The 16,662-nt window shown below is 44.2% G+C and overlaps 1 protein-coding gene across 1 annotated transcript in view; it reads left to right on the forward strand.

Moving 5' to 3' along the window:
• NT5DC1 (5'-nucleotidase domain containing 1) overlaps nt 1-16,662 on the forward strand; it is a 287,049-nt gene that overhangs the window by 221,472 nt on the left and 48,915 nt on the right. Inside the window, exon 8 of the mRNA XM_040431037.1 lies at nt 5,641-5,738. Coding sequence (XP_040286971.1) covers nt 5,641-5,738 — 98 coding nt within the window. The remainder of the gene's footprint in view (nt 1-5,640; nt 5,739-16,662) is intronic.

Raw genomic sequence — 16,662 nt, forward strand, 5'->3', positions numbered from 1 at the left:
TTGACAGGGCCAGGCAGCGCTCCCATCTGACTGCCAGCCCTGTGCTCTGGTGAAATCTCACGATGTTCAGTATTCGGCGCAGGCGCGGTGAGGAATCTGGTAGCCTGCGAGCATCTTTCCCTTACCGCGCCTGCGCCGAATACTGAACATTGTGAGATTTCACCAGAGCACAGGGCTGGCAGACAGAGGTTCAGCTGAAATTAGCACATTGCTTATGTCAGCTAGCTTAATAGTATTACATCTGGTGACAGAATCCCTTTAAAACAGCTGCATGTACTTATTAGATGCAGTGCAGGCAGAGATTGTGTGTATTTTCGTGTGTTTTGGATCTTTTTCCATCCCTCTGCTTTCCATATGAAAATATGTCTTTGCTTTCTAAGCAGGCAAGCTGAGCTTTTTGCAAATCTTATGCTTTGGTCAGCAGTCTTAGCCAATCGGATGTCTCCAGACTTCTCCATTCCCTCCTCTCTCACGGCCTAAGGCCTCATGCACACGACCGTTGTGTGCACCCGTGGCCGTTGTTCCGTTTTCCGTGATTTTCTGCAGACCCATTGACTTTCAATGGGTCCGTTGAAAACTCGGAAAATGCACTGTTTGTCATCCGCCTCCGTGATCCGTGTATCCTGTCCGTCAAAAAAATAGGACCTGTCCTATTTTTTTGACGGACAACGGTTCGTGGACCCATTCAAGTCAATGGGTCCATGAAAAAACACGGATGCACACAAGATTGGCATCCGTGTCCGTGATCCGTGTCCGTAGGCTACTTTCATACAGACGGATCCGAAGATCCGTCTGCATAAAAGCTTTTTCAGAGCTGAGTTTTCCCTTCGTGAAAACTCAAATCCGACAGTATATTCTAACACAGAGGTGTTCCCATGGTGACCCCCCTCCCTCCCCAGTTTTAATTTCATTGGTGGCCAGTCCGGCCGCCCTCCCTCACTCTATTGTATTATCATTGGTGGCCAGTGTGCGCCCCCCCTCTATTGTATTAATATCATCCTCCCCTCTCCCCCCTCCTTTTGATCTCGTTGTGCAGCGTTTTCTGCCACACTTTTTCCTTCCCACAGACTTCCCACTGAGGTGCCTTGATACAGCACTCTGGGAACAGCCTATTCGTTCAGAAATTTCTTTCTGTGTCTTACCCTCTTGCTTGAGGGTGTCAATGATGGCCTTCTGGACAGCAGTCAGGTCGGCAGTCTTACCCATGATTGTGGTTTTGAGTAATGAACCAGGCTGGGAGTTTTTAAAAGCCTCAGGAATCTTTTGCAGGTGTTTAGAGTTAATTAGTTGATTCAGATGATTAGGTTAATAGCTCGTTTAGAGAACCTTTTCATGATATGCAAATTTTTGGAGATAGGAATTTTGGGTTTTCATGAGCTGTATGCCAAAATCATCAATATTAAAACAAGAAAAGGCTTGAACTACTTCAGTTGTGTGTAATGAATCTAAAATATATGAAAGTCTAATGTTTATCAGTACATTACAGAAAATAATGAACTTTATCACAATATGCTCATTTTTTTTAGAAGGACCTGTATATATATATATATATATATATATATACAAATAGCAAATACCGCAGCAGCACAGTCAGACAGTGTGCACTGGGTGCAATTCCTCACAGAGGCCGGCTTCTCCTCCACGATATATACTTTCCAAAGAATGAGGCAGCACTTCCAGATTTCAGTGGCGGGGTGACGACCCCAAAAACTTTATTCCCAGCAACGCATCCTATGACAATTAAAATACACTGCGTGCAGAATTATTAGGCAAATGAGTATTTTGACCACATCATCCTCTTTATGCATGTTGTCTTACTCCAAGCTGTATAGGCTCGAAAGCCTACTACCAATTAAGCATATTAGGTGATGTGCATCTCTGTAATGAGAAGGGGTGTGGTCTAATGACATCAACACCCTATATTAGGTGTGCATAATTATTAGGCAACTTCCTTTCCTTTGGCAAAATCGGTCAAAAGAAGGACTTGACAGGCTCAGAAAAGTCAAAAATAGTGAGATATTTTGCAGAGGGATGCAGCACTCTTAAAATTGCAAAGCTTCTGAAGCGTGATCATCGAACAATCAAGCGTTTCATTCAAAATAGTCAACAGGGTCGCAAGAAGCGTGTGGAAAAACCAAGGCGCAAAATAACTGCCCATGAACTGAGAAAAGTCAAGCGTGCAGCTGCCAAGATGCCACTTGCCACCAGTTTGGCCATATTTCAGAGCTGCAACATCACTGGAGTGCCCAAAAGCACAAGGTGTGCAATACTCAGAGACATGGCCAAGGTAAGAAAGGCTGAAAGACGACCACCACTGAACAAGACACACAAGCTGAAACGTCAAGACTGGGCCAAGAAATATCTCAAGACTGATTTTTCTAAGGTTTTATGGACTGATGAAATGAGAGTGAGTCTTGATGGGCCAGATGGATGATTGGTAAAGGGCAGAGAGCTCCAGTCCGACTCAGACGCCAGCAAGGTGAAGGTGGAGTACTGGTTTGGGCTGGTATCATCAAAGATGAGCTTGTGGAGCCTTTTCGGGTTGAGGATGGAGTCAAGCTCAACTCCCAGTCCTACTGCCAGTTTCTGGAAGATACCTTCTTCAAGCAGTGGTACAGGAAGAAGTCTGCATCCTTCAAGAAAAACATGATTTTCATGCAGGACAATGCTCCATCACACACGTCCAAGTACTCCACAGCGTGGCTGGCAAGAAAGGGTATAAAAGAAGAAAATCTAATGACATGGCCTCCTTGTTCACCTGATCTGAACCCCATTGAGAACCTGTGGTCCATCATCAAATGGGAGATTTACAAGGAGGGAAAACAGTACACCTCTCTGAACAGTGTCTGGGAGGCTGTGGTTGCTGCTGCACGCAATGTTGATGGTGAACAGATCAAAACACTGACAGAATCCATGGATGGCAGGCTTTTGAGTGTCCTTGCAAAGAAAGGTGGCTATATTGGTCACTGATTTGTTTTTGTTTTGTTTTTGAATGTCAGAAATGTATATTTGTGAATGTTGAGATGTTATATTGGTTTCACTGGTAAAAATAAATAATTGAAATGGGTATATATTTTTTTTTTTGTTAAGTTGCCTAATAATTATGCACAGTAATAGTCACCTGCACACACAGATATCCCCCTAAAATAGCTAAAACTAAAAACAAACTAAAAACTACTTCCAAAAATATTCAGCTTTGATATTAATGAGTTTATTGGGTTCATTGAGAACATGGTTGTTGTTCAATAATAAAATTAATCCTCAAAAATACAACTTGCCTAATAATTCTGCACTCCCTGTAGTTAGACTCATTGGCGGTATGTTGCACTATTTTAATTGTCATAGGATGCAGCTGTATCCTTCTTAATATGTTTTTTTAACCCCTTACACACTGAGCACGTCTATATTCACATGTGTTAAGATCTATGTCCCCTGATTGTTTGAAGTTAGGGGCTATAGGTATTTGTATAGGAAATGTTACCTGTACTGTATAACACTAATTGTTTATATGATCACCAGAAATATGTGTTACATATTTTATATTTGAGATGTATAAGGATTTATCACCAGTATTTATTTTGCACTGAATGTCATGTGATGTTATCTCTGAAAATCATGTGACTTTATTGTTATCATGTGAGTTCACTAATTGCACTTGTTTGCACTGAGTTGTGGGTATTATGCACTGTTGTGTAGCTTGACAAAGGCCTCATTGAGTAGGCCGAAACGTTGCTGGGAATAAAGTTTTTGGGGTCGTCACCCTGCCACTGAAATCTGGAAGTGCTGCCTCATTCTTTGGAAAGTATATATATATATATATATATATACACACACAGTCAGGTCCATAAATTTTGGGACATCAACACAATTCTAACATTTTTGGCTCTATACACCACCACAGAGGATTTTTTAAATGAATCGAACAAGATGTGCTTTAATTGCAGACTGTCAGCTTTAATTTTAGGGTATTTACATCCAAATCAGGTGAACGGTGTAGGAATTACAACAGTTTGCATATGTGCCTCCCACTTGGTAAGGGGCCAAAAGTAATGGGACAATTGACTTCGCAGCTGTTCCATGGCCAGGTGTGTGTTATTCCTTCATTATCCCAATTACAATGAGCAGATAAAAGGTCCAGAGTTCATTTCATGTGTGCTATTTGCATTTGGAATCTGTTGCTGTCAACTCTCAAGATGAGATCCAAAGAACTGTCACTATCAGTGAAGCAAGCCATCATTAGGCAAAAAAAAAAAAAAAAACATCAGAGAGGAAGCAAAAACATTAGGTGTGGCCAAAATCAACTGTTTGGACCATTCTTAAAAATTAGGAACACATCGGTGAGCTCAGCGGCACCAAAAGACCCGGAAGATCAAGGAAAACAACTGTGGTGGATAACCGAAGAATTATTTCCCTGGTGAAGAAAACACCCTTCACAACAGTTGGCCAGATCAAGGAAACTCTCCAGGATGTAGGTGTATGTGTGTCAAAGTCAACAATCAAGAGAAGACTTCACCAGAGTGAATACAGAGGGTTCACCACAAGATGTAAACCATTGGTGAGCCTCAAAAACAGAAAGGCCAGATTACAGTTTGTCAAACGACATCTAAAAAAGCCTTCACAGTTCTGGAACAACATCCTATCGACAGATGAGACCAAGATCAACTTGTACCAGAGTGATGGGAAGAGAAGAGTATGGAGAAGGAAAGGAACTGCTCATGATCCCAAGCATACCACCTCATCAGTGAAGCATGGTGGTGGTAGTGTCATGGCGTGGGCATGTATGGCTGCCAATGGAACTGGTTCTCTTGTATTTATTGATGATGTGACTGCTGACAAAAGCAGCAGGAGGAATTCTGAAGTGTTTCGGGCAATATTATCTGCTCATATTCAGCCAAATGCTTCAGAACTCATTGGACTGCGCTTCACAGTGCAGATGGACAATGACCCAAGGCATACTGCAAAAGCAACCAAAGAGTTTTTTAAGGGAAAGAAGTGGAATGTTATGCAATGGCCAAGTCAATCACCTGACCTGAATCCGATTGAGCATGCATTTCACTTGCTGAAGACTAAACTGAAGGGAAAATGCCCCAAGAACAAGCAGGAACTGAAGACAGTTGCAGTAGAGGCCTGGCAGAGCATCACCAGGGATGAAACCCAGTGTCTGGTGATGTCTATGCATTCCAGACTTCAGGCTGTAATTGACTGCAAAGGATTTGCAACCAAGTATTAAAAAGTGAAAGTTTGATTTATGATTATTATTATTATTATGTCCCATTACTTTTGGTCCCTTAACAAATGGGAGGCACATATGCAAACTGTTGTAATTCCTGCACCGTTCACCTGATTTGGATATAAATACCCTCAAATTAAAGCTGACAGTTTGCAGTTAAAGTTCGTTTCATTTCAAATCCATTGTGGTGGTGTATAGAGCCAAAAATGTTAGAATTGTGTCGATGTCCCAATATTTATGGACCTGACTGTATATAACTAATGTAAAATGATAATCATTTCTATTATTATCATTTGTATTAATTTCACTATATAACACATCATGGGTGTCAAAATATATTTCTACATAGAAAAATGTATTGTCTTATAGAAGGAATATCCCTGCTTCAATAGTTTTTTTTTTGTTTGTAGGAAGGATTTTGAGGAGCTTTTTGACATTATAATTACTAACGCCTTAAAGCCAGGATTTTTCTCTCTTACTCCTCAACAAAGACCATTCTGGACTCTTGGTAAGTTTGTTCTTGTCATTGCATTAAAGAGATCAGATCACTAAATAATAGCTAGATACTCACCTCTGTTTCCCTGCCGTGGCACTGCGAATTACAGAAATACATTGAGTGGACTTCAAGTTTGTGTTTAGAAGGTCCTCTATATTATGATTGTGCACTCAGAAGTCCAGCCAATGTATTTCCGCTGTGACTGTCACCCTATTAGAGACATGGAGTCTATTCCAGCAGTACTATTTATGTAGCACTGCACTATTCTTGCGGGAGGTGACAGACTCCCATTAATCTAAGTTTATAAATGTGTTGGCCCTTGGAGAAATGTCCAAAATCCGGTCTTAATAAATGTGCCCCTTAGGCCTCTTTCACACGACCGTATGGCTTTTTCAGTGTTTTGCGGTCCGTTTTAAACGGATCCGTTGTTCCGTTTTTTGTTTCCGTTTCCGTTCCGTTTTTCCGTATGGCATATACAGTATACAGTAATTTCATAGAAAAAATTGGGCTGGGCATAACATTTTCAATAGATGGTTCCGCAAAAAACATAACGGATACGGAAGACATACGGATGCATTTCCGTATGCATTCCGTTTTTTTTGCGGACCCATTGACTATAATGGAGCCACGGAACGTGATTTGCGGCCAAATATAGGACATGTTCTACCTTTCAACGGAACGGAAATACGGAAACGGAATGCATACGGAGTACATTCTGTTTTTTTTGCGGAACCATTGAAATGAATGGTTCTGTATACGGACCGTATACGGAACGCAAAAAATGGCCCGCGAAACGGAAAAAAAAAAACGGTCGTGTGAAAGAGGCCTTAGTGTAATTCTCATAGACTCCAATGCTAATGCGTTACAGTCTATGAGAGAAGCAATCTAATGATTGCTTGTTATAGTTCCCTAGGGAAAACTATTAAAAAGTGTAAAAAATAAAATGTATAAAAATTTAAATCACTCCTCTTTCACCAAAATCTAAATAAAAATACATAATTAAAATAAGCATCATGTGCATCACGCTTTGTGAAGATGCTTGTGCTAATAAAATATAAAAATATTTATCCCATACGACAAACGGCAAAACAGTTTTTTTGGTCCCTTTGCATACCACAAATTTTTTTATAAAAAGTGAGCTAAAAGTCTTACACTCCGAAATGGTAAATTGCGAGGTATCTTCCCCATTATATCTCCAGTAGGAGTGTCTGGAGCTGGATAACCTATCACCACGTGACTTACGACTATAAGGTCTCTCAGCCCGAGAGCGACCATTGAACCTGTAGCCCTGTTAGAAAGATCCATTGATTCAGGATGATTTACTTTGCTGGATGGGTGAGGGGAGCCCATCCAGGGGAGAATGTTTGGAGAAGCTCCATTAGGGATCTCAGAGGGAATGTTAGGAGTCTGCACTTTTTCAGTGGAGACGCCTCTGGTTCTGTTTCTGAGGCAGAAGGGTCCATTGATGGGATAATGTGTCTGTTCTTGGGGGATCAGGTGGTGTGTCTGGAGGAAGGTCAGTATGGACTGGTCCCTGAAAAGGGGGGCCTTTGGGGATGGGGCTGGATTCAAAGGCACTTGAGGTGTTGGAAACCAAGGAACCAGGCAGCGAGGGGATAAGCGGCAAAGTTTGAGACTTGTTAGTCACATCAGTTCGTTGTGAGGGAAAACTGGAGTCCAAGGTCTGCTGGGAGCTTGACGGGATTTGCGATGTAGGAGTGCTGAATTCATACGTCTGTGAGATCCCGGCCCGGAGTCCTGCTGAGTGCAGGAGCGCACGGCGTCATTGGTTGCTATGACGCCGTGCGATTCCTGCTGCCGCCGCAGTACAGTAATACACTGGTATGATCTATTCAGATCTGCACTCAGCAGGACTCCGGGCCGGGATCTCACAGACGTGTGAATTCAGAAGTAGACTGTTGGAAGCGGAAGCACAAGATGTGGGAACCCAAGCCACGCCCACCCTCTATGCCGAGTAGTGTGAGCGAGCGGATCTCTGCTGGATGAAATCCCGTTCTTCTTAAAGCGGCAGAGCAGCGGAGGGTTTAGGCGCAAATGGCGACAAGACTACAAAGTCTTGTCGCCATTTTGCAATTCCAAGTCGCATTGGCGACCATTTTGGTCGCCATCTGGAGCCCTGCAGCTTGTAACAGTATAAATGGTTGGTGGCTGTTGAAGAAAAGAGCTCAGCATGTGTAATGGTTATACAATCCCTTAAAGACCAGTATACCTGGTGGTCTATGGCAGTGAAGGTTTTAATGTCAGAATATCTGGTGATCTAAAGCAGTGGAAGGGTTAATGATGCATACTGGATACTCCCCTCTCCAGGCTCCAGTGTTGTTCTTTCTTTACGTTCTGTTTCTCCCTGCAATGATTACAGACTAAGATGGGGGAGGAATAGAACCATGAAGCTGTAACTGTACAGCTGCTCAGTTCTCTCCATGTCTGGCTATGGTGCTTCAGGGGACTCTGCCCAATCAGTGATAATGTGGTGAGTCGGGTCTGTTGGCCACCCTGGCTTAGGGGCATGGTTGCAACTGCGACTGCTGCAACCCTATAGCTAGCTAGGCCACTCAATGTAGACATTAAAGGCATATCCACAGGTTGCACCTTTGGGACCACTTCCTTCTGGGCAAATAGGGTTCCTTTGACCACTGTGCTGTGCTTGTTAAATCAGAGATGACAGAAATGGTGATAAACCACTTAGGTGCCTGGCAATCACTGACATGTTTGTACCTGAAATTCTGCTGCACAGTTGCTTGCACTGATTTCTTAAATATACAATGTTCATATACTATGGGGCCCAGGACCAGGTAATGTACATACATGCACATTTGAGATCTATCACCATGATCTTGGACTATTATACAGTAATACATGAGTAGTACTGCACTTAAGGAGTCCAGATCAACATTTACAGTATAAACTCCTGTGTAAGTACCAGGCACTGCAGGGCGTGGTGAGGAGATATCCTCACGCTTGTTTCTTTTCCAATGGGCTGCTCCGTTCCCCACGCTGTGTCCCCTATTCTGGTTTCCCACCCTGTATGCTAATCCATACCATCGGTACAGGGAGGAGGAGATGGTGGCTAGCTGAGCATGTGAGCAGACGCAGGCCGGCTGAGCTCCTACACACTATCGGCTTATTATCCTGAATAGACCCGAAAGTTTCTGTCGCTGGACCCTGTATGCAATCCGGAATACACAGTTTACACCCTGAAAAGTCTAGCTGTGGTGCTGAGATGACCGGACGGAGAGGGGTAAGAGGAGCCGACAGAGAAATCCAAGATGGCGCCGGACCCGACACTCCGAGACGCCGGGAGCACGCAGGAGACTTACAGTGCGAGGCTGCGGCCAAACTTGGCAAATATGCCCGGAACTCTGCTTCACCCCATGCTAAAGAGGCCTGTGATGATCGGCATCGACCACCACTGACAAAGGGCCCAAAGTCGGATGGAGAGATTATATGCACTTCTAACAGGTATGATCCCCTGCAATCCTGTAGTGCAGATATGGAGTCAGAGGCCCCAGAGGTGGATCTAGATCTAGAAGAACCAACTCTTAAAGATGTGTTGAGAGCCATAACTAAATGTGGAAAGTCACTGAATGTACTCACGATGCAAGTGGGAACTATTAAAGAGGATGTGTCCATAGTGCGACATGATTTGAAGAGGTTGGCGGAACGTACAACCGCTCTGGAAGGCCGCATGGGGAATTTGGAGGACGCCCTGTCACCCCTCAGACGAGAGACAAGCTAGCACGCACATAAATTGGACATGTTTATGGCCAAACAGGATGATTTGGAAAATCGTCTGCGTAGAAATAATGTCAGACTAGTGGGAGCTCCTGAAAAAGTGGAAGGGATGAATCCCACTGAATTCTTTGAGAAATGGGTGAAATATCAGTTTGGAATAGAAACATTGACTCCACTCTTTGCAATTGAAAGAGCTCACCGGGTCCCTATACGCCCATTACCACCGGGGGCCCCATCCAGACCTGTGCTCATGAAGATTTTGCACTACAGAGACAGGGATATTATCCTTAGAAAAGCCAGAGAAATGCCAGACATGTCCATTAATGGCCACAAGATGTCACTATTTCCAGATTACTCTCTAGAGATTCAAAAAAGAAGAGCGAGATTCTTAGATATTAAACGTCGCTTGAGAGAACTTGCCGTTTCCTATTCCATGATTTACCCAGCAAAATTGAGAATAGCTATGTTGGGGAATACAATCTTTTTTGAAGATCCAAGAGAAGCATTGAGATGGCTTGACAGTCATGAACGTCAGTTACTTACAGCTGAGCCCAGAGCGGAAGGGGATTAAACCATCTTCATCTCTGTCTATCACGGGACACACGAGTATACGGAAAAGGAGTGAATGTATGAGTGGGTGATATTTAAGGTTTCTCATGATATATGTGGATAGATTTGCCAATATATGTTGTTTTCCTTTGTATTGAGGGATAGAGAGAGTCCACAAAAGAGATTTTTAATAGCTATGGGTCAATATCGCACACAATCAGCCCGAGGTGTTAGGTTAAAGCAAGTGATAGGACTCAACCGGCCTTATTGCTATTATTGTTATTGAATATTATTGAATATTGCTTACTGCTCCACACTTGCATTATTTGATTGTCGCCACCCACTTGGGCTACTTACCTAATTCCAGGGACTAGTGGCCCCGACAGGTTTTTCTAGTTGAACCCGCGGTCCTATTGTTGGAGTTGTTTGCGAGGACTTGTCGGAGTGGCTAGCAACCCTCAGTTGGGTAATTCTGTTTTAATGGGGAAGTTTTGGGTTGCTTTAGGTATTGCGGTCAAGTTCCTGGGGGTTCTAAAGAGGTACACTTTGATCATTAAGTTCCAATCCAAAGACGATTATGGCTAGTTCAGTGAAGTTCCTGAGTTGGAATATTAGAGGGATGCCAACAAAAGAAAAGAGGTTCTAGAAGAGATAAAACAATATCAACCTTTGATTTGCTGCTTACAAGAAACCCACTTAATGTCAGATGAAACTCATCTACTCAGCCCCCAGTGGACTGGGCACAGTTTTCATGCTACTTACTCGGCATACACCAGAGGGGTGAGCATTCTTATTCATAGAAATATACCATTTGTATGTATAGATAAAAAAATAGACGCGGAGGAGAGGTTTATTTATTTACATGGAACCCTGTTTGCCACCAAATGCACTATCATAGGAATCTATATTCCCCCGCCCCATTCGCCATCAGTGATAAAAAAGATGCTCTCTCTTATTGCTGAGATACCACATATTCCCACGATACTTCTAGGGGATTTTAATAACGTGATATGTCCAGCAGTGGACAGACTCAGTAGGGCCACTCACATGATAAATAGTGAAATTACTACCTTCGGCAGATTACTGCATGAGGCTTCAATCTTTGATTTCTGGAGACTAAGAAATCCAGATGGAAAACATTATTCATGTCACTCTAGCACATATGACTCATTGTCCAGAATTGATTTAGTTCTGGGAAATTAAGAATTGGGACAATTGCTATTGAATACCTTCCTAGACAAATATCCGACCATTCTCTGATACTAACAGTTATCAATATACTGCCTCGATCAGTGACGAGGGGTACATGCTGGAAATGTAATCCATATTGGCTATATATCCTACCGGATGTGTCAGATATCAAAGAGCAATTAAAGGAATTTTTTAATTATAATTTGCCCACAGCCTCCAGACTAATTGTATGGGACGCAATGAAAGCCTTTTTGAGAGGTATATTGGTGGCGAAGGTTAATGGGAAGAAAAATGAAACTAGAGAGACTAGAGAGAAACTGACACAGAAGTGGCGGTGACGGAGGCTAAATATGTGGTACATCTGTCTTTAGAAGATATGAATAGGTGGAAAGAGGCTCAACGTACACTAAATGACAGATTACTTTTGAATGCGCAAAATAAGAGATTATTCCAAAAACAAAAATACTATGAGGAGGGGGGAAAAGTGGGAAGATTATTAGCCCTAATAACCAAAGCCCAACACCAATCCAAGTTCATAGCAGCTCTACATGACTCTGAGGGGAATACATGTACTTCACCAGAACACTGTACAGATTATGCATTCATTTTATTCAAAATTATATGCTTCCAAAAGTAAGGCCTCGGAGATGCAGATTAAAGGGTTTCTTAAGCCACTAAACCTTCCTGTTCTTGATCAGGATCAGAAATCCCTATTAGAAGCTCCAATTTCCCTCAAAGAAATAGAAACAGCATTAGGGGACATGGCTAATCACGTGAACTCAGTGATCACATCCTTGGTTCACTCTGATCAAGCGGGTTTTATACCTAATATGTCAACTGCAGTAAATATTAGGAGATTGTACTTGAATATTCAGGTGGGCCAGGAGCGTGCCTTGAATGCGGCGGTCGCATCCTTGCGGCCAAGGCATTTGACAGTGTTGAATGGCAATATCTACTATTGGTACTTAAAGAAATGGGATTTGGGCCAGAATTCATTAAATGGATTCAAATACTATAGGCATGCCCTACGGCCAAAATCCAGGTGAATGGGAGCTCTCAGACTCATTTAGGCTACATAGAGGAACTAGACAGGGGTGCCCCTTGTCACCACTGTTGTTTGCATTAGCGGTGGAGCCATTAGCAGAAGCCCTAAGGAAGGCAGATACAGTGAAAGGTTTTCACTATGGTTCGTTAACGGAAAAAGTTGCTCTTTATGCGGATGATCTCTTGCTATTTTTAGATGATTGGTCTTCTTTTCTTCCAGCAGCTATGACAATTATTGACGCTTTTGGGGCAATGTCTGGTTTAACCATTAATTGGACAAAATCAGTACTAATGCCTTTGTGTGGGAATGCGCAAATAAATCCACACTCTACAGCAGGTTTACTAGTAGTGTCAAATACTTAGGCATCATGATATCAACGAATAGTCAGGACTTTGTAGGCTTAAATTTATTACCACTTCTAGACAAATTTAGAAAGAAAGTTCAGGTGTGGACCAAACTTCCCATAACACTTGTTGGCCGCACTAATTTTCTAAAAATGATTTTTATGCCTCAACTCCTGTACATATTACACAACGCCCCGATATGGATACCACTGAGGTTATTCTATACCATTAATGCAATATTTAGAGACCTTATCTGGAAGAAAGGAACACCCCGCATAAAGCTTACTAGTCTGTGTAGATCTAAAACGCAAGGAGGGCTAAATTGTCCCGGATCCATGGATGTACTACTTAGCAGCCCAAATGCAGCATCTTAGGGGCTGGGGAGAAGTGGATAAGATTAACACTGCAGGGAAGATAATAATGTATAATGTCAGCTCTAGAGGATGGTACATTCTTTGAAAAAGGAGGGCAGTACAGATTACTACGCACTATGCATACAGTATGGTGGAAAACTAAGGAAATAGTTGGGATCAAAGGATATACACAATTCACCCCAATCTGGCCTAACTACCTGTATAAAGAACTACATAAAGTAACGAATGTTAAAGCATGGGGTAAATATGGACTTAACCGACTATGTCAGCTATTTGAAGGAAAAATCCCTTAAAACATTTGATAAACTACAACAAGAGTTTGGATTGCCTAAGTCTTTATTTTATATTTACTTACAGGTAAGACATGCTATACAGACGCAAGACCAGCAAAGGGGGGGGGGGGAATATTACCCGCAGACAAACATATGATTATAGAACTAGCGGCCTCTCGAGGGGATACAAAAGGAGTGATTACGCTCCGTTATTTGAGCCTTATAGAGGCAATGCATAAAAAGAACCCACTACCCTTATATGGGAAATGGAAACAGGATATTGCTGAACTAACAGAGGAACAATGGGAAGAGGTGTTGGAAGATTTTCCTGTGGTGGCGGTGAGTGAGGCTCAAAGGGTTTCACAATTGTTATTAATACACAGAGTATATCGAACCCCTGTCTTATTACATAAAATGGGATACCGGGCAGATGATAAATGTCCGAGATGCGGAACACATTCTGCTGATCTGATACATTTAATGTGGAACTGCCCAAGATTAAGAAGGTATTGGATAATGGTCATTGAATTAATAAACAGTGTGTTTAATATTACTGGGTCATACTAGAACATTGGCTGTAACCCTTGAGCTAAAAATAGCTGTTATGCGTATTCTATATCAAGCAAGGAAATTGATAGCATTTCACTGGATTGCATCTAATCCTCCACTCATCCAAGAGCTAGTTAGTAAAAATAGATATATTAGTAAAACTAGAGAGTTATGTGTACCGAAAGAGAGGGAACCACAAAGAATTTGAGAAAATATGGTCGATATGGATAAATCAACACAATACAATGGTTTAGTTGCTAACTTTAATTATAACACACATGTATAGTAGACAAGGTTCATGATGGGTTGAACATAGAACAGATACTTTAGGTGTGTGTCAGAATGGTGTGAATGAGGAGCTGATGAAGATCCGTGGACTCATTGTGAGGAACTGTACTGGCATTCTTGTAGGAATGAGAACTTAGAAGACATTGGAAGAACTTTCTTTATTCCTCCTCTAAGGACTTACCTGTGACACCAAAGTTGTGGATAGGGAATGGGATGGTGGGGGAGGGAAGAGAGGGGGATTTTTGTTAATGTAATGTTAACTTTTTCATTGTTAAAACGTAATAAATATAATCTGATTTAAAAAAAAACAGGGAGGAGGAGATGGCCGTGTTTCTCGGGGGTGGTCTCCTTTTCTCTTGCTGTGAGCTGTCCAATCGCAGTGGACCGCGTCACAGCCAGGGAGAAGGTGAGCTTTTTTTGCTACAGTAGGTGAACCCGATTTTGTGTCAATCTCGCTGTATTTCTCGGCGAGATTGAGCACATACGAGCCCCATCGCGGGAGCCAGCGCCGAGCTGGCTTGCCGCGATGGAGAGCAAGCGCGTCATAGAAGCGACGGGAGATCCGACTTGGATTCCCGCCAATTCTACACGTGTGCGGCGTTTGTTATGAATCCTGAGGGGGAAGTCCCCGCCGGATTTTAAATAAAAATCCGGCCTGGGTCCCGCCCTCAGGAGCATACCGGGCCCTTAGGTCTGTTATGGGTTGTAAGGAGAGCCCCCCCTACGCCGAAAAAAACGGCGTAGGGGTCCCCCTACAATCCATACCAGACCCGTATCCAAAGCACGCTACCCGGCCAGCCAGGAAGGGAGTGGGGACGAGCGAGCGCCCCCCCCCCTCCTGAGCCGTACCAGGCTGCATGCCCTCAACATGGGGGGTTGGGTGCTCTGGGGCAGGGGGCGCACTGCGGCCCCCCCACCTCAGAGCACCCTGTCCCCATGTTGATGAGGACAGGGCCCCTTCCCGACAACCCTGGCCGTTGGTTGTCGGGGTATGCGGGCGGGAGGCTTATCGGAATCTGGGAGCCCCCTTTAATAAGGGGGCCCCCAGATACCGGCCCCCCACCCTAAGTGAATGAGTATGGGGTACATCGTACCCCTACCCATTCACCTGCAAGAAAAGTGGTAAAAACACAAATAACCCACACAGTGTATTAAAATATTTTATTTTTCTGCTCCGGAGGCCGCCCCCTGTCTTCTTTATTAGCTCTTTTACCAGGGGGGGGCTCTTCTTCTTCCGATATCCCGACGGGTCTTCTCCGCTATCCGGGGGGGTCTTCTCAACTCTCCGGGGTTCTCCTTCTGTCTTCTCCTTCTGTCTTGTTGTCTCCTTCTGTCTTCTGTCTCCGGGGGGGGCTCTTCTTCTTCCGATATCCCGACGGGTCTTCTCCGCTATCCGGGGGGGTCTTCTCAACTCTCCGGGGTTCTCCTTCTGTCTTCTCCTTCTGTCTTGTTGTCTCCTTCTGTCTTCTGTCTCCGGGGGGGCTCTTCTTCTTCCGATATCCCGACGGGTCTTCTCCGCTATCCGGGGGGGTCTTCTCAACTCTCCGGGGTTCTCCTTCTGTCTTCTCCTTCTGTCTTCTCCTTCTGTCTTGTTGTCTCGGCGCACCCCGATTCTTCGTCTTCTCTTCTTGTTTTCGCCTCTCTCTGTTGTTGACTCGGCGCACCCCGGTTCTTCGTCTCGCGAGACGAAGAATCGGGGTGCGCCGAGTCTCGCGAGACGAAGAACCGGGGTGCGCCGAGTCAACAACAGAGAGAGGCGAAAACAAGAAGAGAAGACGAAGAATCGGGGTGCGCCGAGACAACAAGACAGAAGGAGAAGACAGAAGGAGAAGACAGAAGGAGAACCCCGGAGAGTTGAGAAGACCCCCCCGGATAGCGGAGAAGACCCGTCGGGATATCGGAAGAAGAAGAGCCCCCCCCGGAGACAGAAGACAGAAGGAGACAACAAGAACGAAGGAGAAGACAGAAGGAGAACCCCGGAGAGTTGAGAAGACCCCCCCGGATAGCGGAGAAGACCCGTCGGGATATCGGAAGAAGAAGAGCCCCCCCCGGAGACAGAAGACAGAAGGAGACAACAAGACAGAAGGAGAAGACAGAAGGAGAACCCCGGAGAGTTGAGAAGACCCCCCCGGATAGCGGAGAAGACCCGTCGGGATATCGGAAGAAGAAGAGCCCCCCCCTGGTAAAAGAGCTAATAAAGAAGACAGGGGGGGGCCTCCGGAGCAGAAAAATAAAATATTTTAATACACTGTGTGGTTTATTTGTGTTTTTACCACTTTTCTTGCAGGTGAATGGGTAGGGGTACGATGTACCCCATACTCATTCACTTAGGGTGGGGGGCCGGTATCTGGGGGCCCCCTTATTAAAGGGGGCTCCCAGATTCCGATAAGCCTCCCGCCCGCATACCCCGACAACCAACGGCCAGGGTTGTCGGGAAGGGGCCCTGTCCTCATCAACATGGGGACAGGGTGCTCTGAGGTGGGGGGGCCGCAGTGCGCCCCCTGCCCCAGAGCACCCAACCCCCCATGTTGAGGGCATGCAGCCTGGTACGGCTCAGGAGGGGGGGGGGGC

Source organism: Bufo bufo, chromosome 4, assembly GCF_905171765.1.
Source record: "Bufo bufo chromosome 4, aBufBuf1.1, whole genome shotgun sequence".
NCBI lineage: Eukaryota > Metazoa > Chordata > Amphibia > Anura > Bufonidae > Bufo > Bufo bufo.